Below are 24575 nucleotides of genomic sequence, written 5' to 3'. Positions count from 1 at the left end.
AAAAACAAACAGTTCCAGCAACAGAGCAGAGAGAGGAAAGGGTCCTTCCTGTTACTGGGTCTCTCTTCCTCCTATAACCACACCAACCTTCAACCACCAATTCCATGGGGACACTTGCCAACTGAGGGCAAGTCTTCATCCCAGAAATGGAATTCTCAGGAAAGTGCTCCGTCTAGGATACTGCTTGGTGCTCAACAGGGAGGGCACAAGGTGGCAACAAGTGTAGGCAGTGTCTGTCACACCCTCCACCCTGAAGCTTGTGGGATGGGTGGAAGAAGAATCAGGTTCCACCAATTCCTACCCCCCCACACACACCCCCCACTGGCCTTCCCCCATCCCAGTGGTATATCTCTCATGGAGAGAAGCTATAGAGAACCTGCAACACCTCACTGAGAAGGTAAGCTGCCCTTCTTAAGAAACTAAGGGCCCTTGGGGCACCTGGGTAGCTCAGCCGGTTAAGCATGGTTAAGAATCTGACTTAGGCTCAGGTCATGATCTCGCAGTTCCCGAGTTCAAGCCCCCAAGTCAGGCTCTACACTGACACGGAGTCTGCTTCCGAGCCTCTATCTTCCCCTCTCTCTGCCCCTCCCCTGCTTGCGTTCTCTCGCAAAAATAAATAAACATTAAAAAAAGGAAAAGAAAAAAACCTCAGGGCCCAAACCTATATAATATGTTGCCAGGCTGGAGAAGGAAGGAGAGAGTAGCAATCCAATTAGAATCAAGGAATTTAGGGGATAGACGGCAAACAGGGGACTTGATCTGAATGAACAGAGGCTCAGACTGGTTAGTCCAGTCCCCAGCACTCTCCGGAGAGCCCGCCCTTACTGGACATGCAGAACTCACACACTCCCTTTGCAAAGAAGCTCTGTGTATTGGGTGCAACAGCTCTGGGGTCTCTATATAAATAATATACAAAACCCAACAGCTCAATGCCTCACGTTAACAAAAATACTAAAAACTTATTAAAAATGGAGCCTGAGGGAAGAGCCCCAACCACTACTGGTGCTAGCCCCAGAGGGGGATTGGGAATTGAGAGGAAAGGGTGGGGCCACATCCAGTGCACAAGCGGTTCTTCCAGGTGGCTCAGTAGCGTCCAAATATGTTGGTACTGGGCTGTGGCTGGGTATCTGTGAAAAATCAGAGATTATCAGGGGTGGGAGATCAAGCAGGGATGTGGGTATGCACGAGGAAAGCTACTCAGGTACCAAGGGAAGGGATGGGACGCCATGCATCTCCCCACAACCTGGGCCTGAAGCATTCAGCTCGGCTCCTCCCCACATCCTCCTTCCCCCCTCCCCCCCTCCCCCCCATTCAGTCCCCTGGCGGGGGGGCTCTCTTCGGGGAGGAAAGCAGGCTTACTGGAGAGCTGTTGTTGGAGTTGCCTGACCAAAGCTGCTGTCTGTTGCTGTTGCTGTGTCTGCTGAAGCCCCTGGCGCTGGAACTGAGGAGGAAATGAGGAGTGGAAGATTGAACTTGAACTTTCTGTGTCCTTCCCCATCTCCTGACCCCCTTTTTGGAGCACTAGGCCTTTGTCTCCCACCTCTAACCCTCTGAACACTGTTCCCATCCCAGTTCACTGGCTGTGTGCCCAACCTGGGCAGCTGTCCCTGAGCCAGGGGTCGTAGTCCAGCAGCTACCTGGGGCTGGGACTGGGGCTGGGGCTGGGGAGGGGCCGCCTGCTGCTGCTGCTGCTGTTGTTGCTGTTGCTGCTGCTGTTGCTGCTGCTGCTGCTGTTGCTGCTGCTGCTGCTGCTGCTGCTGTTGCTGCTGCTGCTGTGAAGACAAGAGATACATCTAAGGGGAGCAAAGGACCTGAGCCCCAGAAGCGGCAGCATGGAGGGGACCCGGGGCCACTGCCCTCCCTCTTCCCACCAGACAACTCCCAAATCTCTCCCACCAGGAACCCTGGAAAACAGAAGGGGGAGGGGAGGAAAGCGACTCCTTAGGCCCCTGCCGCTTGCCACAGCCACTCTGCCAGAAGGAATGACCTGGAGGGGCTTGACCTGGAGGCGCTTGCGGCCTCTTCCCCTCCTGAGGCTCTTAGGGCCCAGCTGCCATCCCAGGGCCTTACCCGCAGGATCTGCTGCTGCTGCTGCTGCCGGATGTGGTACTGCTGCTGCTGCTGCTGCTGCTGCTGCTGCTGCTGCTGTTGCTGCTGCTGCTGCTGCTGCTGCTGCTGCTGTTGCTGCTGCTGCTCAGGCAGGATGGAAGCCGATCGGACACCGGCCTGGACGCCCTGCGCGCCCAGCGGTGTCATGGTACCTATCATGGGTGTCTGCTGCAGGGTCTGGTGTGAAAACCTGCAAAGACCAGTGGTCCAAAGGTCAAGGCACTGGAGGGGGGTAGGGACATAGGAGTAGAAGTAGAAGTCCTGGGTCCCTGAACGGAAAGAAACATCAACAAGTCATTTCATTCATTTCTCCTGTCACTAACCAGAAGGACCCCTTGGGTTCGGACAGATTTCGAGGTTGGGGAATAAGGGGCAAAGACAACACCCCATTTTAGTGCCTCATAACCTCCACAGTTAAGAATCTTCCAATCCTGTTTTAGCTGTTTTTCTCTTACAGAAACAAAAACCGGCCTCAGCACAAGATAGGCATTCTATAAACACCCACTGAGGTGGTTTCTGTTGCTGTTGATGGTGGTCCACCGATAACGTTCCAGACTATGAAAGATATGAGTTCTACCGTTCTCGTGCCTTCCCATGTACATCACTGCAACAGGCTACCTACCAGCTGGGCCCCCTTGTCTCTGGTCTTCCTTCGCCTTCCCTATGCATCCTATCCCTGCATCCTATGTTAATCTGTCAACACACCAACACACCATATGGCTTTCCTGATCAAAAGAGCTCTTGGTGGGACTGTGTCTCAAGTCTGTATCGGGCACCCAAGGCCCCATACCAGCCTGCCCATCCCTGGCCTGTCTCCTGCTACTGCCCCAGCATGAACTTTACACTCTATCCGAGCTCTTCTTCCTATCCTCCCAGCCACCCCCCTCACTCTGGTTCCTATGTCTCTGTTCATGCTATGTCCTCTATACCTGGACTCCACTTCCCGATCCTCCACTCAACAAATCCAAATCACAGCGATCCGTCAAAAGCCAACTCAAGGGGAGCTTGGGTGGCTCAGTCGGTCCAGCATCTGACTTTGGCTCAGGTCGTGATCTCATGGCTCGTGAGTTTGAGCCCCGCTGCTTGGGATTCTCTCTCTTCCCCTCTCTCTCTCCCTCCCCTGCTCTCTCTAAAAGAAATAAACTGAAAAACAAAAAAAGGCCAACTCAGATCTAACCCCCTTCGTGAAACTCTCTGATGACTCAGGCCCACGATGCCATGATCTCATACCTTCTCTGAATTCCCATGTACTTCACAGCACACGACTGCGCACCTGATTATCTCTCCTCATCGTGTTTTTTAAATGTTTTTCCGTGTCTCATCTTCCCAGCTAGACTAAAAATTCCCTGTGGTGAGGGACTTTGTATTTTCTAAAATCTCTACTCACCTTACCCCATCCCAGAGCAGTGCTGGCCACACTGGCCACACAGCGGGCAGCTGACACATATCAAATATTTATTTATTTATTTTTGAAAAAGAGAGAGAGAGAGAGAAGACAAGCAGGGGAGGGGCAGAGAGAGAGGGACACAGAGAATCTGAAGCAGGTTCCAGGCTCTGAGCTTTCAGCACAGACCCCAACATGGGGCTCGAACTCACAAACCGTAAGATCATGACCTGAGCTGAAGTCAGATGCTTAACCTACTGAGCCACCCAGGCGCCCCAATTGATACTTCTAAATTAAAGGACTTTTCCTCCAGTCCACTCCCCAGCATTCTAAATCCTAAGCTGCAAAGCCTCAAGACATAATTCCCATGTCTTAACTAAGGCGTGAGGAGCATTCAGCATGGTTAGGAGGGCTGGTTGGCTAGCCTGTTCCAGTGTGGAACTGCTCTACTACTGGCTTGATGACTCCTTACCACACAGTACATCTAAGAACCCAGGATCTTTCCTCATCATAGTTGTGTGAATGATTTCCCCTCTCTGGGCCTTGAAGAAATGTCGGGCAAGCGGATGTGAGACTATTGGTCAGCAGGGTCCCTTCCAGCTCCAGCATTTCGCGGCCAGGTAAGTGTTCTTCGCCTTTCTGAATGTTCTGACTAGTCCCGTCACCTCCTGGCATGGGTTTTCCCATTTCAGATGCTCCCTGTCATCTCAGTGTGTCTCCATGGCCCCCACTGCCCTGGGTACCTTTGAGTGGAGGTCAGCCCATGTCCGTAGGTTGGGGCCTGCTGGTGCACATAGCCACTGGGCCGCTGTTGCAGGTGGCGAGTAGGATCTACAAGAGTAGGATTGGTAGAAGGGTGGGTGCTCTGATAAGGCTGGCTGGAGTAGCTGGGGGGCACCATGGTACCTGCGGGGCCTGCGTGTTGCTGCAATCCCACATGAGAAACATAAGGAGTATAGCCCTGCAGAGAAGGACAGAGGGGGTCAGGGCCAAGAGTGTGCACAGCAGCCTGCCTTAAGGCCCCTGGCTTGTCACCCTCTGTGCCCTCACCTGGGAGGTCTGCAAACCGTAGGAAGAGCTGGGAGTCATCTGATGGACAGATGATTGTCCCAACATCCCCTGACTCTGCTAAAAGGAAAAAGGAGACAAACTCAAACTCAGGAAATGCTTTCCGCCATCTCGTTTCTCCTATCTCCCACTCTGGAAGTCCTTGTGAAGATCCCATGTGTGTCCTCAGTCCCGTGACCCTCAAAAGCCCCTCTCCCTGACGGCCCTCCCTACTGCCCCTCTCACTATCTTTGCCTGGAGCTGTTGGCGAAGGCGCTGTCCTTGGGGCACCGCGGGCTGCTGCTGTCGGTAGACAGATGTCTTGTAGGAGGAGGGTTCTAGTCCCATGACTCCAGTCATGGCCGTGGGCATCACTCCCGGGTAAGGTGGTCGGGTTGACAGCTTCTGCATTGGTAATCGCACAGGGCGGTACGGGTCCACACGAGGGCCACCTGGAAAGGGGAGTGGGCTGACCTCTCTAGGCTCCTCATCCCCCTTCATCCCCTGCTCGGTGTCCAGGTCATCCACAGATCCTCACAGATGTGGCATCTTCCCTCAGGCAGGAGGAACGTTCGGGTAACCCTCCGTCCTAGGGGCTGGCACTCACCTGCCGGCAGCGGCTGGTTCTGGGTGTACAGGCCTATGGAGCCCTGCCTGTAGCTAAGGTGGGATATGGATCCAGGGTTCGCATGGTGCAGGAGGTCTGGAGGCACTGTCACACCATACGGGCCGCTCCTTCCTGGGCCCATTCCATAGTCCTGTGTGAACAGCAGAGGACGAGGGTGAGTGGACCGCAGCGGGGTGGGGTGGGGTAAGGGGTATCCGGGGTCAAGAGGAGCTAGACCCATGTGGCTAATCTTCTTAATTCCAATGGCACCTCATCCCCACCTCCCTACTCCCACCCCCAGGAATCAGAAACTGTACAGAATCACGGAGAGAGGGGGGCTGTGGAAGAAGCGTAACAGGAGAGTGGGGGGCCGTGCTAACCTCTGTCTTGGCGGCTGGCTGGCTGCGTTTCTTGCCCTTGGTGGACTTCTTCTTGCGTTCCTCGGTACTAGGTGGAGCGGCCCCAGGTTTGTCAGTTTTGGGGGGCTCTGGAGCCTTTTTCTCAGGCTCGAGCAGGGTGGGAGCAGGGGGCTCCTCATCTTCCGGTGGCAGTGGCAGTGGTTCCAGGTAATAGGCACGGGGCCGGGGCCTCAGATGCGTGTGGTAGAGCAGCAAGCGCTGCTGTTCCTCTCCTCGGGCTACTCGCCGGTCGACCCGGACTGTTCCAAACCAGCCCCAAGAGAGTGGCGCTGATGGCTTCAAGCCTTCAAAAAGATCCCAGGGAGAGATCTTTTGTTTGGTGGAAACCTGTAGACCCTGCTCCAGAAAATGAGAAACAGTGAGCTGCTGAGACCTGGAAAACAGAAGATAGACCTTGAGGACTGGTAAGAGAGGGGGAAATGTCTGTTGGCAGCAAAAGAAGAAAAAAGTTAGGGGTAGATTCAGGGGAGGCGGTGAGAGAAAAGACAGCCGGACACGGATATATATATATACCAGCACACATGCACACTCATGGGGAAGACAGAGAGGAGGGGAGAGGGCGATGGGCAGGGGCAACAGAGACAGACACCGACACTCAGAGGAAGACACGGTCAGAAACAGGAAGGTGGTGAGAGACTAAAGACAGGCAAAGACAGAAGCAGAGACAGGGAGACAGAGAAAAACAGGAAGAGAGAGACAAAAAAGTGAGTGAAGAGACACAGAGAAAAGCAAAGTGAGAATCAGGCAGAGAGAGAGAGAGAAAGAGAGAGAGGGAGGGAGAGAGAGAGAGGGAGAGAGACTCAGAAAGACAGATGGGCCGGGAAAAGAAATGAAGACAATGTATATATGACTGGGTTGGACTGTAGATTTCAGACTCTGCATCCTCCTTCCCCCCTCTCTCTCTGCTCTCCACAATGATTACGGTTACTCAACAAATACTGCAACTGACAGAGGGTACAGAGAAAGTTGTGCAGAGATGGGTGGGTAGGGGCAGAGGAGTGCAGGGATAAAACAGATATGGCAGTTGGCCAGATGGGCGGGGTACAGGCAAGGGTGGAGGCGGCCAGGAGGCAGGTGGGGCAGAGGAAAGAGGAAGACAGGGTGCTGGGAAATGGGTGGTACGTCAAAAGGTGGGTGGGGATGGTGGGCAGAGGTGAAGGGAGAGACTGAGGAAAGAGGATGAGACTCCCAAGATGGGGAGCAGAAATGTACAAAAAGTTCAGTGATCATGGGACGCCTGGATGGCCCAATCAGTTAAGTGTCTGACTCTTGACTTCAGCTCACGTCATGATCTCATAGTTGGTGAGTTTGAGCCCCGCATTGGGCTCTGCGTTGACAGTATGGAGCCTGCTTGGGATTCTCTGTCTGTCTCTCTGCCCCTCCCTGCTCACAGATACCCTCTCTCAAAAAAATAAAGAAACATTAAAAAAGAAATTGAGTGATAAGCTGAACACCCCTGAGATGGCTCCCACCAGCAGAGCCCGATGGATTCCCTGGCCTGATGAGCCTGTCGCAGCCACAAGGTTAATGCAGGGAAAGTTCTTTCCCAGAGGGGGAAAAAGGCTGGTGTGGGGATGGGAGGAAAATGGAACGTGCCTCCTTCTTGAAGATGGAATCGAAGCCGGCAATCTTGTTGCCCTTGGTGTCAATAAGGGAGCCTTGTGGCTCACATGTGATGACATCTCGGGTCTGCTTGGGCAGTGGCAGCAGCTGGCGAACTTTTTCCAGACTGTCCGACTGGCGCTCCCCCAACTCTTTCTGCGGGCAGAGAAAGATGGGATGAGAGCTCAAGGACATGGAAAAAGAGGGATTAGAAGTCTCTGGGGAGAGCCCAGAACCTGGCAGGAAAAAGACACAGAGCAAACCATCGCCATACAAATACCAACGAGAAAGTGGACGTCAAAGGGGAGGGTGGGCGGCTCTGGCCAGGACGAAGTCCCTGAGGCTACTCGACACCCCCAGAGTCAGGGGACAGGGAGCCCAGATCCCAGTCCCCTCAAGCCTCGCCCTGGCCTCCTCTACTCACCCGCAGCTTCTTCACCAGGTTCATGTAGGCGCGTTTGTTTTCCTCCATGCTGCCTTGAGAGATGCTAGACATGTCCGCAGCCAGGGTCCCATTGATGAGCACGCTCAGCATGTCCAACACGGTGGTGAAGAGCTCGCTGTGATGAGAAGTCAGGGAGAAAACCGAGAAGGAGAGAAGCTAAGACACAGACCAGGGCCTCAGGGTGGGACGCGAGTGGGGACACCTACACGGATCGCAGCGGGTCGGCGGGTCGTGCACCTGGGGTGGGGGAAGGGAGTTCCTCTCGGGTAAAAAACTGAAAGGAGGGGGTGGGGATGCTTTACTTGTTGGACTGCATGTCGACAGTGCCGCTGATGATGATCTCCAGGAGCAGCACAGCCCACTCCGTGGTCTGCTGGGTGCTGCGCTGCACCGTGTCAAACATGCCCCCCACCTGCCAGGGCCACAAGTCAGTCAGATGGCTCAGGGGCAAAGGCTAGCATTCAGGGAAAGCTTACATTAGAACCTGGCTTGGTTGTGACTTAGGACACATTAGGCCATGGTCCAGCTGTAGTTATGATTTGTTACGTGATTTCAGGCCAATGACTCAGTTCTTGACACCTCTGGGCCTCGGTTTCCTGACTTCTAAAATGATGGGAGCTGGACGAAAGGATGTCCAGAATCCCATTCAGCGTTCCACAGTGGGTTTCTAGGGCTTAGTATCCAGAATCTGGGACACCGAGGCAGGGTCCCTGTAAGGATCCAGTCCCTCAACCACTTTTAGGTCCTGCATCCTTAGGAGGGACAAGTTAATACTTGAAGACCCAGAAGAACTTGGGCCCTCCATCTCTGTGCCCACCCTCCCCCAGGCAGGGGGCTTCTTTGCGGTGTAATTCTAGTGCTACCCGCTTCTTTCTTGTCCCCGGCTGCCTTCTCACCAGGTTGAGCCGCAGCTTGAGCGCCTCGTGCATTAGCTGCTTTGGTTTGCAGTCATCTAAGTACTGGTCATCTCGCCAATTATTCACAATCTGAGACAGAAACAAGGATAACACATGGCTCAGGGATCTTCTTGCTTCCATCCCCAAACACCCAAGGCATTGATGAGAAAGTATCGAAGGTTCCTGGTACACCTTCTCTGCCCTCCCGCCCAGCTCTGCAGTCCCAGAGACCTGTACCTGGTGCACCTGGCTGTAGAGGGAGGTGAGGAGTCCCTCACGCTGCTCATCTTGCCCTTTCAGACATGTCAGCACCAGGGATAAGAAGGGCTGCTGGCTCAACAGGGACATGCTGGAGAAGGGAGGAAAAGAAAAAGAACGGGGGGCACCTGGGTGGCTCAGTTGGTTAAGTGCCTGATTTTGGTTCAGGTCATGATCTCTCGGTTCGCGAGTTCGAGTCCCATGTGGGGCTCTGTGCCGACAGCTCGAAGCCTGGAGCCTGCTTCGGATTCTGTGTCTCCCTCTCTCTCTCTCTGCCCCTCCCCTGCTCACGCTCTGTCTGTCTCTCTAGAAAATAAATAAACATTAAAAAAAAAAAAGAAAAAGAAAAAGAGAAAGAGAAAGAAAAAGAACGGGACCATGGGATAGAAGTCAGGAAACTTCCAACCCTAACACTCCAAGCCCCAAACTCCACTCTCCTAAGTTCTAGCTTCTTGCTCAACCATGCCCACCTCCTACCCTCTGGTTTTCCACTCTTCTGTGGTTTTTATTCCCACCCCTGTCCCAACTCCTCACAACTTTTCTTCTTCCCTGGGCCTGCCTCCTCTCCTGTCTACCCCTCAATTCCAGTCCCTCTGCTTTACCTCTTCTGCTTTTGGCGATCGCGTTCTTTGCGGGAAGAGGACCCCAGATGCTGACCCTTCTCCAATTCCTCCCCAGCAGCCTTTAACACATGCCCCTGGACTGAGGTGGGCAGTTTGGCAATGAGGGGGGCCACCAGCCATACACCGGAGCGCTCGAGAGAGCTAGAAGACAGACGGAGTACACAGGGTTCCAGAGGAGTCAGGCAAGGGATGGGACATTCCATCTTTGAGGGACATGCCTAGTAGCTCCATGAGGCTGAAATAATTTACGCTACCAGAAGAAAAACCCATATGGGGAGGGTTCCTAACACGTTTCTACCCAACCTGAGCACAGGCTTGGTCTTGCTGCTGCTAGGCATGTTGCTTGCAGTGTTTCCAGAAGACGACCCTGTCTCTGCCGACTGTTGGAAAACCTCGATTGTGGCCTTAGCGATGTTCTCTAAGAGGGAGTTCATCTCCTGGGGAGGGTAAAAGGCACAGGGGTGCTAAATAGTGACTGGGGATGAATGGAAAACAGATGATAGGAGGGATAGGAGGTGAGGGCAGAGAAAGGCATTGGGAGGGTAACAGGAGGGTAGAGACACAACTCTGCTGGGAGCTGTGCCCTTCAGCACCTCCGTATTTCTCCAATTAACCACTGTCTATTCCTTGTATGCCTCCTTACCGTTGTGACCACAGAAACAGCCTCCACCACCGCCGCCACCATCAACCTTCCCCCACAGCTCAGAGCCCCAACCCTCCCGACCCATTTCCCTATTCATCGGCCCCATGCGTCAGCCATCTTCCCACACTCTCTTATGTCTCCCAGCTCAAGAACCCAAGGGCAGGACACAGGTTCTTCTATGGTAGCCCACCTCCCTGGCACATGGAGCTGGACATGAGCATGGGAAAGAGGGTGCCGGGCACCACTCACATTGTTAGGGGTCTGCTTGATCATCAGCTGCAGTTCCAAGGAAGACTGGCGCATGGTCCACTGGTCCAAGTTCTGTGACAGAGACACCACCCCCACACTAAGTCACCACTGACACCCCCAGCTATTATCACCCCGAGGCCAGTTCCTGATTTCTCATAACCTTGAGACACATATGCCTACGAGTCTGAAAGGAACCTCTGCGTCCCAGTCTTTGGGAAAGACTGCACCGAAATGATCCAAGATGGTTGAAAACCCTATCCTATTTCAATTTGTTTTATGTTTGTATTTTATTTTTGAGAGAGAGAGAGAGAGAGACAGAGCATGAGTGGGGGAGGGGCAGAGAGAGAGGGAGACACAGAATCTGAAGCAGGCTCCAGGCTCTCAGTTGTGGGCACAGAGTCCCACGCAGGGCTCAAACCCATGAGTCGCGAGATCATGACCTGAGCTGAAGTCAGATGTTTAACCAACGGAGCCACCCAGGCGCCCCGAAAATCCTATCCTATTTCAAAAGCGGTTCGAGAAAGGCTTCACATCTCTCTCCAGTCTCCTGTTCCAGAGCCTCACATTCCTTAGCATCAGGAAGTTCTGCCTAACGCTTGCCCTAAATCCTTGATGTGAAAGTTGAAGCCTGCTTCTCCTGTTTTAAACCAGCTGCTCAAAGTCCTTTACAGACCCGAAGGCTACTGTGAGTTAATCTCTCTTTGACATTATCTCCTCTGGGTTGAAAAGACCTCATTCCTTTAGCTCTTCCTACCTAATGGCTTTACTTTCCCACCCCCCAGTTACCCACATGTCTGAAGCAGTACGGCAAGGCAGAAAGGGCACAGGGACACCTGGGTTCCCATGCTGAGTCTAAACTTACTAGTGTGGGACCTTGGGCAAACTATTTAACCTCTTCAAGCCTCGGTCTGTCCCCTCATTGGTTAAACACAGCTACTCCTACCTACTTTACAGGGTTGTATGAATTAAACGAGAAAATGTGCACAGAGGGCTGAGCACGATACTCGGCACGAAGCAGACAGTAACTGGGAGCTATTCAGTAGTACTCGTGTTAGTTACCGAGCCGCCAGATGAGTGAGGCCCAAAACTAGGCTTCCCAGATGTCATGCCTCCCACTGATAAGCTATGGTCCCACTCCAGGTAGCTGTGCCCTCACCCGACAGTTTACTCCAGAGTCTAAACCATACGAGCTTGACTTCTAAACCCATGTCGGGGCTCACCACCTTTTGCCCACATCCTTGTTCACCTTCCTACTTGACTCCTTCCCTCTTTTTCTCTCAGGGTTCCCATTGTTTCACCCCAGGTCCGGGCCCCACTGCTTCCTCTAAGACCCCCATCACCTTGGCCTACCTGGAGAATACGCTTAATGCGTTGCCGCTGGGGGTTTTCCCCATCCTCGTTGTCCAGTAATCGATGTGGGTAGCAGATGAGCTGCATGAGGCGCTGAGCCTGGGCGCTACTCAACACCGGGTCTTGTAGGTCATTGCTGTCTTCACACAGTGATTTAAGGCAACGTTCTCCTACCCATTCCTGAAGAAGCTGATAATCAGGGGACTGGGGCAACCAGTGAGTGGGGTAAGGAGTAAGGGGGGGAATGGGCTGGGGTTTGGTGAGGGACACGACGTATGGCAGGAAGGTGGCATGATGGTGGCTGGAAACAGGACTATATTGTATCAAGGCACTTAGGAGGTATGGGGGGAAGGTGAGACTGACCTGTTGGCAGATGCTGCGTAGCACGTACTTGGCATAGACATCCAGACTGGCTGTCTCCACAGAGATGTTGCGGCCACCCTGCCTCCGACCGCCACTGCCCCCTCCTCCCTCCTCCTCTGGAAGTTCTTCTGTTCCTCCTGTCACAGTGAAGCCTGAGCCCTTCAGTTCCGCATCCCCTGTGGTTCACGGGCAGGAGATAGGGAGGGCAGAGTGAGATCTGAACACAGTGTAGAGACCCACCCCGAACCCACAGAAGCAGCAACTCCCCAAATCCTGCCCTACAGGACAGAAATATACTTCCCTCCCTCCTCGCCTCCCCCAAAGGGCAGAGAGACCACCTTCAGGAGAGAGAAAGACTGTCCTTTGTAGTTTAGCTGGCACTCCACCCTACACACACTTCTGGCACCACTCCCTTCCTACCCCCATACCAAGTACAAACACAGCCTTGAGAACAGCAAACACAGCTCCATCCACTATGCGGTTCTGGGAGGCAGCCAGCAGGTGGCGGTCACAGGAGGACCGGATTCCTACGGTAGGCTTGTCTGCGGAGGGAGCTCAAATCAGGGGAAGCAAAAGTAGAAATGGCAGGGGGTGGGGTAGCCGAGCTTTCTATTGCCCTGACGCCAACTCAGATCCGGGTCACTTACTCCCATCTGACTGGCAAGGATTGAGTTGAGGTGTCTTGAAAAGGTGGAGGAGGATGCGGCAGGTAAGCCGAGCCCCCGGCTCAGAGTCCTGTTCGCTGCAAGCTAAAAAAAGGAAAACAGAGCCAATTGGACAGGGTGAAGGCAGACCGTAAGTGGTTTTGTGGGCGGTGAGGGCCTGAGAGGGAAGATGAGGTCACGCAAAAGGAGAAATAACCAGATAATGCTGGAGGAGAGGTAGAGAGGCGAACTGTCTTGCAGTATAAGGGGAGTACCTCGCAAGGTCAAAAAAAAAAACTGGAAAGATCAGGGCAGCCGACACCGGGTTAGAAAGAGGCCGCTCCCAGCCTGAGACACACCACAGGACTGGCCTCTGGTGAAAGCAGGGAGCCCCGCACCAAACAACGAGAAACGGGGCCATCGAATGCATAGTAAAACTTGGGGTCCAGAAATTCTAGGGGTTACGGATTGGCAGTTCACCAGCATTAAGGAGTGAAGGGATGGCAGCACAGCGAATCAGATCCTCGAGGAGCAAACACTGGCGAGCGATGAGGATGGCGACAAAGGTAGCCAGTGAGTCGTGAAAAGACAGGTCACTAACCTGGAGGAAAAAGCAGATGGACACCCCAGACTCAGTGTGCAGACAGGGCGCCAACTCAAAATGGTACGCCTCCACTCGATAGCTCTGCCCCCCTACTACCTTGATTACTGTGACCGGTCCCCTGCCCTGGTAACAGTTCCGTGCCCCAGCAGGACCCCGGCCCAAGTCTCACATCCACATTGCAGAGAAGGTCGTTGAAACCACAAGTGCCATTGTTAGAGGAGCAGCACAGGGCCTTAAGAACTCCTAGCCATTCGGCACTCAGTGACTTGCAATAGCCGGTCAGCTCCGCACACAGGATTGCGATGTCATTCACCCTGGGGAGAAGTACAAATGCCCTCAGGAAAGCCCTTGTTCCACAAAACCTCAGACTCATTAACTTTTCATCGCCACCCCAGCAATAACCAAGGTTGCAGTACCTCCCAGGCATCTCATCCCTCCCAATATCAGGCAGGAGCACGGTGCCCGTTCCTCACTCAGTACGCCCCATACCTATCGGGATCATGGTGCCCCACACAGACGTGCATAAGGGCATTGCAGACAAAGCTGTAGCGGTTAGCAGGGTTCTCACTAAGACTCTTGCCTAGCCCCGTGTATGTGAAGGTGTGAGCTGCAGGGTTCTCCAGAGTGTCGATCATGAACTCGGGTGCCCAGCGCATGTTGGATTCTGATGGCTCCACATTGCAGTAGATAGTGTTCTTCACCTTGGAGCAGAAGTCGCTGCGGTGGGGGAGAGAAAGGAGATAGTAGTATCGAAGAGGATCTGGTGAGGTAGTGGGGATGGTCGGGAGAGGGAAGGAAAGAAAAAAAGTGAGGGACCAGCGACCTTGGGACAACAAAAAGGGAGATGGGACAAAGCAGATGGGTCAGGAAAGGGCCTCAGGGAGAGTAAGGCACAGGGGCCTCTGCAGGCAGGGAGGAGGACTGTGGGCCCCGCAGAGATGGGCTGGAGGCCAGGCTGATAAGGAAGAGAAGGAGGCAGGCCTACTTTTAGGAACCAAGAACTTGTGGAGGACACAGTTCCCAAATGGCCCTGCAGCGACAGCAGGGTCCCGGGCTGTGCTCTGCTCCTGAGTTGAGTGGTAACAGAAAGGAGATGGGACAGGGTCCTGCTCTCCACTCTCACCTCCCACCTCTCTTACCTGAAGAGCTCCCCAAATTTGCTCTTTAAATGGCTACAGGAGGTGTACAGATCATAGAGATAAGCAAGGATACAGCGTTCTGCAGAGGAGCCATCTGACCGGTTCATCCCATGCTTCACTACACCACACAGCCTGTCACGAGGGAGCAAGGTCAGGAGGTTCAGCAGGTGGTGTGCACGGGCCAAGGCACAAAGGTCCCACACACGGATGGGCTCAAGGCTCTTGGCAACCTTCTCGCCCTGTCCACCCAAACGGCATGCACTTCCCCACAGTGAGAGCCCCCCACGTTCTGCCGAAGCCCTGCTTACCCCTCAAAGACCTGTGCCATCTGGTCCTGGTTGAGGATAAGGCAGGCGTGATAGTGCCGCAGGACAGCCACAATGCACAGGCACAGGCTGGTAGTGTAGCTGCCCACCAGATCCGAGGATTTGAGCAGCAGCTCGGCCTCAACTACGCTCAGTTCATTCAGCAGCTAGCAGAGTGAGTGTGGGGGGTGGGGGAGAGGAAAAAATGAGAAGAGGCCCTACATGGTATAGGTAACCCCTCCTTCCTGCTAGGACACTGCCAAGGCAGGCCTGGGCCCCTTCCTGCTGGAGTTGCCTCAGTCTAGAAGAGCTCTGTTGCCATATGCCACTGTCCTTTATTCTACTAATGACACAAGCCGCATCAATGATCTAACCAGTCTCTAGGATACAATTCTATGAACTCCGCAGTGGGAGAACAGTCTGTGCCCAACGCTCTAATCCATCTTCTAGGCTTCCCTGCGGATCACTTGAGCCTCTATTCCTGCCTTCTTAGCTCATATTCCACTTCACCTTCCAGCCCCCACCACGCTAGCCTTTCTGCCCCTCCAAGTAGCCCCAGGATACCGGCTTGAGCCTCTACTCCTGACCTGGTGGCCCTATCCGGCACAGACTCCTTCCTCCACCCCCACCTCCCCCACTTCCCCACCTGAATGGCAAAGTCGATGAGGCCACTGATGCTGAGTGAATATTCCATGAGGTCGAAGATGAACTGCACATGCTGCACCAGAGGCAAGTGGTATGACATGCCAAGGGCAAAGCTCGTGATCTGCTCCAGAACATTCCGGGAGACCTGATAAGGGCAGTGTGAGTGAGACGGGAGTGGAGAGAGGTGGGAAGAACCAGGAAAGCAAGAAAGGATGGTGGTGGAAGGGGATGAGACCGGGAGGCTTAGCCTGCCGGCGGGAGGGGGGGGGTGGGGGGGGCAAAAAGATAAGGAGGAAAGGAAAACAGGGCAGGACGCCAGAATGTGGGAAGGGGGCTGGACTTAGGCCCACACCTGAGCTGTGACCTGGTGTTGGTCATAATGTGAGAGGTGCTGGAACTTAGCAAAGATATCTTCAGCAGTGGGGAAGGCTTCAGGCCGGTTGCGCCTCCGCTTCTGCCCGTCCTCCCCACCTGAGGGGACAGTTGAAACGGACCAGTCAGGACAGGGAAGATAACTAGTTGACTGGGGGTAGGGAGGGGGGTATGGAGAGAAGGCTACAGGTGGGGGGAGGGAGGGACAGGGGAAGGAAGGGAGGGAGGAAGGGTGTGAGGGAAGAAAGGAGAAGGGAAGGGAAGGGAGGGTCAAGGAGGGGTTCGGGGAGGGATAAAGGGAAGGGGACAGTGAAGCAAAGGTTTCGAGGACCACAGGCTACGTGGACCTTAGAGGCATACATACAGGGAGGTGCTAGGTCGAGGGAGGGAAGGGAGAGGGAGGGCGGGCAGTATGGGGCTTACTGTGAGGTACCTAAGAATGTCAGGTCTCCAGGATTCAGAGGCACAATAGGAGCAAGCTGGTCTGCAGAGGGGGGGAATGAGGGGGGAAGTTTCAAAAGGACTAGAGCTCTCAGGAGACTCTAAGAGACAGGACATTGGGACATGACTGGGGGTTCCCTGTGCTGGGGAAGGGGAGACTGACTAGGGCACTCTTTTGGGGAGAGCTGTTCAAGGAGCCTCAAACCCACCAGTTTCCGCTGTCCCCTTGCGGTTCAGAACCTTCAGGATATCCTTGGTTATTTTCTTGATGGCATGGCGGGCATCATCTCGCTGCTTTCCCACCCCAAACAGTACGACCAACCGCTGGTTGCACTCATGGCTGCATGACTCCTCCTGCATCCCAGCAGCACCGTCAGACTCCAGCATGGATCTCTTGCCCTCCTCTTAAAAGCATGCTCCATGCCCCTCAGCACCCCAGTGCTCCAGTCCTTCCCAGCACACCACACCCTCAGGACCAGCTCCAACCCCTCGGCACACTGCTTGGACAGAAACCTGGGCTCAAAATGGATGGTCTCAAGGTGCTTGGGGAACGGTACCTGGGGGATGGGAAAGTGTGTGGCGTACTGCACGTGCCGCGGCTGGTCATAAAGAACCCCGAGGGTCCCTTCTATCTTCTCCTTGGGTGGGGGCTTCACCTCCTTCTCAACATCTGGTTTCTCAGGGGATGGACTCCCCTTCCCCTCACAGGGCATAGTAGGGGAGAACAACTAAGATAAGGCAAAAGGGCAGAACATTTAGAAGAAGAAAAGGGGGCAAGGGGCATAAAGAAACTCCCCAAAGAGGTGTAACAGGAGGACCTCAGGAGCTGAATTCTTCTACACAGGGATCTAACTAACTTACTGAGAAATCAGGCTTCTCCATGTCCTCAAAGAGCACACTGGAACTAGGGTCAATGTCCATAGATTCCGAGAGCCCTGGGTCCTGAGGGCACAGAATATAAGCAAGGTTGCTTTAGCCCCAGGGAGCTGCTCCCCACCATCTAGAAAAGTTGACAGGTAAGTTGGAGAGAGGAGACCATGTTGGGAAAAGCAATGGCTCTGTGCTCAAGCTTTTGATGGGTCACACAAGCGCCATGGGCCATTGCCTTCAGCTTTAAAATGGGTGCAGGCGCCTGGGTAGCTCATTCAGTTAAGCTTCCGGCTTCGGCTCAGGTCATGATGTCGCGGCTCATGAGTTCATGAGTTCTAGCCCCGCGTCAGGCTCTGTGCTGACAGCTCAGAGCCTGGAGTCTGCTTCAGATTCTGTATGAGAGGGCTTTGCCAGCCCCAAAGCACTAAGCAAACACTACCCTCGCTATTAGGTAAGAGATTCGCAGAGGACACTGGGAACCAGATGGGAATGTCAGAAGAAACTGGCTAGCGCAGGCACAGCCCACTCACCTCCAGCTTGCTACTGCTGCTGCCCTCAGCCTCCTTGCGCTCAGAGTCATCAGCGGGGTCATCAAAGGGAGAGGGGGGCCGGGGACCAGGGGCTCCAAAGGCAAGGTCCCCTCGGGAGATGAGAGTGCAGGTATACATGTTGTGGGAGAAAACATCATGTCGAATCAGTTCACAGAACAGCAGTACCAAGTTAAAGAACTCCACTCGTTCACTCTCACTTCGGGGGTCCGCTGCAGGGAGGGAATGAGAAAAAAGGAATTGAGATCACAAGAGATGGGTAGCAAGGGAGAGAAACACACCTAAGGCACAGTGTTCCCAGAGTACCTGAGATAGGCAGGAGGAATTATCCCCCCAAAAAAGAAACACCCCGAAACTGTTGAGGGACAGAGCACAGTTGGTTACCACCCCCTCCTGCCCCACACCCCATCTTGGAAAGGAATACAGTATCCTTGCTGCTATTTATATGTGAAAATGCTTCCATCGTATGTTCTTGTTTTTATTCTTCTCTTTATTTCTTTATTCCATTAAACTGTAAGATGATCAAAGACTAGAATTATGTCCAAAAATTGTTCTGCATAAAGCCCAAGACAGAAATATATACCAGAAACCCTTAGTTATGCTTCCTGGTGACAGTGGTGGGTAAGTGGGTCTAGGCAGAGGTAACCAGAGAGTGGCAGGGGTCCATACTCAGCATGGGAGCCTGGGTATCCAGAAACTGCAGGAGGACATCCTGGAAAATGGGAGCACTGGGAGCCGAAAGGGAGCCAGAGGCAATGGAACCCTTCTCATCTGCAGCTTCTGATTCTCCACAACGCTGTAAGATGAGAGAACAAACCATAGCATTGCTTTTGACCTGGGTCTTTACTTCTCCACGTGTAATGCACGAACTACCACCTGTTTTGCCTCCACCCCAAGCTTTTCACTCCCATCTCTGCTTTGACCTCCATTTTCATTCCTGCCTCCCAACTGAAGCTTTGACTGCTTCCCTAACTCTAGCACCAATCTACTCCTTTCTACTTTGTCCTTATGTCCTCAACTTTCCCTTTAGATTCCCTACCACTTCTTTATTCCCACAACTTTATTTTTTTAATGTTTATGGATTTTTGAGAGAGAGAGAGAGACAGAGAGAGAGAAAGAAATGGTGCACAAGTGTGGGGGGGAGGGGCGGAGAGAGAGGGAGACAGGATCCGAAGAGGGCTGCCCGTTGACAGCAGAGAGCCCAATGTGGGGGCTCAAACTCACGAACCATGAGATCGTGACCTGAGCCACAGTTGGATGCCTAACCGACTGAGCCACCCAGGCGCCCCTATTCCCACATCTTTAATTTGGGTTCCACTACCAGCTCAGTTGGTCTCCAGCCCCAGTTGCCCCTGCCCCATCAGCCAATCGCATTCTCTTATCTCTGTCCTCTAACCTCAGCCTCAATCTCGGCCTGTCTCTTCTCCAGCAGCTTGGCGACCACCATAGCACGATGCCGACCAGAACGTTTGCAGCTGACAGCCCACTCACACAATAATGATACTACGGCATCATCATCGGAAGAGATCTGGAGACCAAAAGGAGTTGGGGGTGAGTAAGGTAGGGCTGAGGATAAAGAACCAAGCTCCACTTTCTTCAAGACTGGGCCCCATCTTAACACCATCCTAGGCCCGGTAAGATAGTCTCTTCGGACATCCCTGGTCTTGGTGCCCCTCCATGTCTTCCCCTCATATACACTGCTGCTCTTGCAATGCTTTTTTCTCCTTCTGTTCCCCTTCTCGCTTACCTCATGCCCATCCTTGCTAGGTCCCAATCCAAAGATTCGGTTGCAAAGGGAGTCAAGAGAGTTGCTGAAGTCAGAGCGCTCAAAACTATGGCTGTCCAACACTTCCAAAGTATGGAGCACCCGTCCAATGGTGAAGCCTCAGGAGGAAAAGTGGTAAAGGGGCCTTAACTAGAGACCCGATGCATTCCAACTCTCAGATCTGTATGTCCTTACCATTCTTTCCTCAAACATCCTTCTTTCTATCTGTCCTCTGGCACCCACCTGCAGTAGCTTCCTGGCACTTATCAAAAGACCAGCGAACCTCAACTGCCTGTCCTCGCTCCTTGATCTGCTGTTCAATCTCACGCAACTTTGCACGGACCTGCAACATGGAAAAGGAAGGCTTTAAAGATGCACCAAGGCATGCATAAGGCCAGGGCCCAGGCTAAGAGAATAGCACCAGACTCCGAGTCATTATTTCTTTTGTTTTTTTTTTAAGTTTATTTATTCTGAGAGAGTGTGTGTGTGTGAGTGGGGGGGGGTGCAGAGAGAGAGGGAGAGAGAGAATCGCAAGTAGAATCCCATTTGTGCTGATAGCACAGAGCCCGACGCAGGGCTCGATCTCACAAACCATGAGACCATGACCTAAGCCCAGATCAAGAGTCAGACGCTTAACAGACTGAGCCACCCAGGCACCCCCAAGTCACTACTGCTGAAGGAGCAATTCACTTTCACATCCCAATCCAGGAGTACCAAGCTTACCTGCTGAGTAAAGGCACTGTTGCCCTCTGGCATGGGCAGGTTGGAGGGGGCAATAGGCAGGTGGTCAAGTGGTGAGCCAGTCTTAATGCGGCTATCAGTCAGTGAGTAGTGCCAAACCAAGGCACTAGGACAACACAGGAGGATGGTCTGCCAGACAGGAACAGCTAAGTCAAACTCAGTTACCATGTCTGTGTCTCCAGAATCCCATTATAAGAGCCAACCCTTAGGTTTCAGATCCAATGTTATTCTGAGCCCTGAGAGTAGTACCATTCCATCTCTGAGCCCCTCCCCTCATCTACTCTCCTAAAAGGCTTTGGGCCAACTATTTCATCCCGGGAAGAAACTAACTGAAAAAGAACCAGCACCCCATGAATGAAAAGCAGCAATCCCCACACAAGTACCTGGTGCCTGCTTTCACCTCCAATTTAGAATCCCCCTGTTCTCCAGGACAAACACCCAAATCTTCTCAGAATGCTTCTCCCTACTTCCTTGGGCCCACCCAGTACCTACCTGAAGGATACAGCTGAGGCCAAAAACCAGGGGCCGGTGCTGAGGGCACATCAGCAGGTCACTAAAGGGTGTAGAGGGTGTGCTGCTAGTTGGGGGCTGAGGAGTGGGGGTGGTGGGCAGTGTGCTTGTCGTCTGAGCAGACATAACGTGGGAGGAGTGACTGCTCACACCATCCAGTTGCAAGGCCAGTCTCCGGGTACAGAAGTAGGCAAGGCGGCGGGAGAGGTATGCAGACTGAACAAATTCCCCCGAGTACTGTGAAGACATGCCGATGAAAACCCCTAGTTCTCCCCATGGGACATGGCACTCACATTTTATTCCTCCTCCTCCAAGCCTCCCTAGACGCCCCCACCCTGCCCCGCAAATCCCAGGCCTTACTCGTAGCAGCAGGGGCAGCAGAAGTTTAAGCAACTCATCTTCTCCTGGGCGGATTTTCTCAAAACACTCAAGTACCCAGGTCAGGAACTCATGTCTGTCCAGCATTCCATCCTATGAATGCAAGGGGTGGGAAGAGTATCCATGTACCCAGGGACTATTAGAGCTAAGGCAGATAAAGTAAATGAAAGGAGGAAAAGAACCACGGCTGGGGCAAACTGGCAGGCAGATTCCGTCCTACACTGGCAGAATGTGAGGCCAGGCTCCACCAAGGGCTTGCACGACATGCCCTTCTTCCTACCTGAAACATGAACATGGCCAGCTTCTCGTTGTAGTCCCACTGCCGGATTGCCACCTCTACATCATGGGGCAAGGGCCCTATAGTGGAACCACAGCCCCCACTGCCTGCAGGCCCTGGCCGGTAGTATTCAGCCATCTTTTGCAGCTGCTCCCATAAGTACTTGGTGATGATCTGAGTCCACTCTAGGAGAAAGATGGGAAAAGGGCTATTTTATACCCTCTCTCCCCTTAGGACATCTTCTGTCTCCCCTACCCCCCAGCACCCACACCCCCAATTACCATACTTCTAAAATCGTATTCATCCTCTTAGGCTCTGGTCGAATGCCACCTTCCTAAAGCCTTCCCAGGTGTCCCCAGAAGAAAGTAATCTTTCTGGGGCACCTGGGTGACTCAGTTGGTTAAGCATCCGAGTCTTGGTTTCGGCTCAGGCCGTGATCTCGCAGTTTGTGAGTTCCAGCCCTATGCTGGGCTCCAAGCTGACAGCGCAGAGCCTGCTTGGGGTTCTCTCTCTCCTTCTCTCTCTGCCCTTCCCCTGCTCACTCTCTCTGTCTCTCTCTCAAAATATATAAACTTAAAAAAATTTTAAGTAATCTTTCTGTCCACTGAAGTCTCAAAAAACCTTCTGCTTTCTCTTTTGACAAATATATATACTGTATATATACATACACACACACTTCCTACATATAATTATGTGACTCACACATATGCCTTACCATCCTTACCCGATTATAAGCATCCTAAGGGCAGGAATAAGGTACCGGTCATCTTGATAGCCCAGTACATGCACACAGTGGATAGTCAAGATACCCAATGTTTACCGAGTGAATGCAAGATACAGCAGAAGCAAGGAATACAGGGGCGCCTGGGTGGCTCAGTCGGTTAAGTGTCCGACTCCTGATTTCAGCTCAGGTCATGATCTCACAATTCATGGGACCAAGCCCCATGTCGGGCTTGTGCTCACAGCACAAAGCCTGCTTGGGATTCTCTTTTTCCCTCTCTCTTTGCCCCTCCCCCGCTCATGTGCGTGCTCTCTCTCAAAATAAATAAACTTACAAAATAGTTAAAAAAAAAAAAAGAAACAAGAAATACAGAGGAGGAAGGGGAATGATTCCAAGCATCTATCACTCCTTGATGCGATAGGTGGTGGGACCCCTGGTATTAGGAGTTACTCACCCATGAAGGGGTCAATGACATGTCTCTTCTTAACCTTGGTCTCACTGATTGCTGCATAGTAGGCACAGGTCATCTTAATGAGCCAGGCAGCCCGCATCACAGGCACTGTGTATTTGGCTAAGTACCCAAACACTTCTTCCTTTTTACTGAAAATGGGGACCTGGATGGACATCGTAAATAGTGAGACCTCTATTACCTCCACAAGCTGGTACCCACATAGCTTAATCTGAGAATAGGATGGTACTTCGTACCCATGCTCCTAACCTTGGCCTGAAGAAGACAAAACAGTACCTCACCTTTTTGGCTAGTTGTGTGAGTGGCTTGGTGCCAGCCAGGTCAGTGAACCAGGTGTTAATGGCACTCTGTGATCGCGCAGTCACCAGCCAGAAGTTGTCCTTTTGGTTCACTTGGGGCTTCCTGCGACCAGTGTCGGGGAGGGTGTTACAGCGTAACTTCTCTGCAATGATGCTGCTGAAGTTGGAACTGATCTGAGGGAATAAAAGTATACGTCAGGGTGGGAAAGAAGGGGCAGAGGGGTGGTCATGCCTTTGATGGGCAAATGCCAATGTGGCAGCATTAGGTTACGAAGGAAACCTCAGCCATTTAGGTCATCCCTTCAGGTCTTCCTAACCCAGGGCCTTTGCTCCCTCTCAGATTCTTCCAGCCTTTTCCCCCAGCCTGGCAGGGTTGTCTCACCTTGGCAGGATTGAAGTTGACGTTCTTGGCACTGCCATGTTCATCCCCAGAGACGGCAGGCTGGTTATTGAAACCTTGTTTTACATTCAAGGCCGTCAGTTCATCCTGAGGCAGGAAAACGTCATTTTAGCTTTTTTTCCCCCTTGGGGGTGGTGGTGGTGGGAGAGGAGGGCAGGAGAAGAGAAGGGAACAACGGGGGAAAAAAGGTAGGAGGAGGATTCTGAGTAGAACAGATTGTTATTTAAAGCTAGGCCCTTATATTCATTTGGACCCCACCCTCACCCCCACAGCCACTAAGATTTCCAATCACCCAGCGCTCTCTCAACATCACTCTTCCTTGTGAGCTTGCGAGCAGCTGCAGCTCACCAAGCTGCCTCAGACAACTTTCTGAGGTGTGTGTGTGTGGAAGGGGGCGCCTCCAGCGTGGCCCCTACATCATTCCCTGTTCACACCCGGGAACCCACCCCCACCACCCAGGTCGCACTCTCCCACACCAGCCCACTTTACTCTTACCCCTTTTGGGACTTTGGCTCTCACCAAACCGCCCCGCCCCCCCTTCCCCAAACCATCAACGCTTCCTCTTATGCCGATCGCTTGCCTCAGGCCCCTCCAGAGCCCCGATTTTTGAACGCACCTCCTTCTGTTTGGGATCTTGAGGGTACACATCGGGAGGCCCCAGCCGCGGCCGCTTCAGGGGCCGGTGTTCGTAGCTCAAGATCCCGAAGGCCGCCATCTTGCCCAGCCCGTAGCGCCAGAGGCGCCAGCCGGGGCCGGCGGAAGGGGGAGGGGGAGAGGGAACCGAAAAGGGGGGCGGCGGTTGGGAGGACGGCAGCCGAGAGACAACAGGGGGCACGTTAGAAACTCTCGATCGTTGCCGGAAACTACCGAGGGGAACCGAGGGACGCTGGGAACCGTCGGACAATACCGACTGCAGCGGGGGCGGGGCCCAGCCTGGCGTGGGGCGGAGCTCCGCGGCCGCGGAGCATTTGGGCCCGCGCGGCTCAAGATCGATTTCATTCCCCAAGTATCTGCGAAACGTCCCCGAGCCGCGCAGTGTGCCGCGGGGTGCGACCCCTTGAGGCGGGAGGCGGCCGCCGCGCCGAGCTCTAGCTGGAACTGGGTTCCCCATGCCTCACGCAGTTCTTGGCTTGGAATCGGTGCTCAAGGGTATTTGCATTGGTGAGGAACTCTGCCTTCTTAGTAAAAACCACTTCTTCGTTTCTGAGTTTATGCATCTGAAAAATGGGTGTACTGTTCCCTCCTTCAAAGGCTATTGTGAAGATTAGAAACTGTTTGCATAAGAAAGCACCTATTAAAACCCTGGAAGGCCAGCTCTAATCCCTCAAGGTCGTTAGGTTCTGGCACTGAGGTTCTTAACATTTTCTGGTGGGCAACTCCTTTAAGATGCTGATAGACGCTATGGCCCTTCTTCCCAGAAAAATGCAGAGGTGTACAAAATGTTACCTACTT

General features: G+C 53.3%; 1 protein-coding gene across 2 annotated transcripts; it reads right to left on the bottom strand.

Annotated features, from left to right (window-relative positions):
- Positions 1 to 851: 851 nt before the first annotated feature.
- MED12 (mediator complex subunit 12) lies at positions 852 to 24065 on the bottom strand. 2 transcript variants are annotated; one of them, XM_043571271.1, is made up of 45 exons: positions 23740 to 24064; positions 23106 to 23210; positions 22706 to 22897; positions 22410 to 22569; positions 21238 to 21419; positions 20940 to 21050; positions 20562 to 20816; positions 20052 to 20198; positions 19572 to 19671; positions 19311 to 19447; positions 18960 to 19091; positions 18233 to 18359; positions 17546 to 17775; positions 17007 to 17087; positions 16703 to 16873; positions 16355 to 16499; positions 16138 to 16188; positions 15685 to 15803; positions 15334 to 15477; positions 14691 to 14854; positions 14383 to 14514; positions 13733 to 13960; positions 13413 to 13557; positions 13120 to 13240; positions 12643 to 12744; positions 12424 to 12537; positions 11996 to 12171; positions 11633 to 11812; positions 10283 to 10354; positions 9694 to 9827; positions 9370 to 9531; positions 8747 to 8858; positions 8510 to 8599; positions 7916 to 8025; positions 7593 to 7728; positions 7163 to 7324; positions 5528 to 5902; positions 5148 to 5298; positions 4796 to 4992; positions 4544 to 4621; positions 4237 to 4454; positions 2071 to 2299; positions 1638 to 1772; positions 1360 to 1441; positions 852 to 1127 (listed from the first exon to the last, which is right to left on the bottom strand). In XM_043571271.1, the coding sequence occupies exons 1-45, from the start codon at positions 23836 to 23838 to the stop codon at positions 1084 to 1086; spliced, it is 6537 nt and encodes a 2178-aa protein (XP_043427206.1). In that variant the 5' UTR covers positions 23839 to 24064; the 3' UTR covers positions 852 to 1083. The 2 variants fall into 2 exon arrangements, with proteins under 2 accessions (XP_043427206.1, XP_043427205.1); XM_043571270.1 differs by lacking the exons at positions 852 to 1127; positions 1360 to 1441; positions 1638 to 1772; positions 4544 to 4621 and having other exon boundaries at positions 2146 to 2299; positions 4237 to 4324; positions 4787 to 4992; positions 20562 to 21050; positions 23740 to 24065.
- Positions 24066 to 24575: the final 510 nt, after the last annotated feature.

Source organism: Prionailurus bengalensis, chromosome X, assembly GCF_016509475.1.
Source record: "Prionailurus bengalensis isolate Pbe53 chromosome X, Fcat_Pben_1.1_paternal_pri, whole genome shotgun sequence".
Lineage (NCBI taxonomy): Eukaryota > Metazoa > Chordata > Mammalia > Carnivora > Felidae > Prionailurus > Prionailurus bengalensis.
Note: the sequence above shows the minus strand (reverse complement) of the source record. Positions and strands in the feature narration are given on the sequence as shown.

What these genes read in the sequence shown, in the direction of transcription:
- MED12 (XM_043571271.1), bottom strand. Translation starts at nt 23,838, where the DNA reads ATGGCGGCCTTCGGGATCTTGAGCTACGAACACCGGCCCCTGAAGCGG. An exon ending in TGGAGACCTGACATTCTTAG is followed by an intron (nt 15,804 to 16,137) that starts GTACCTCACAGT and finishes CTGTCCCCTCAG; the next exon opens with GTGGGGAGGACGGGCAGAAG. An exon ending in GGGCACCATGATCCCGATAG is followed by an intron (nt 13,558 to 13,732) that starts GTATGGGGCGTA and finishes ACTTCTCCCCAG; the next exon opens with GGTGAATGACATCGCAATCC.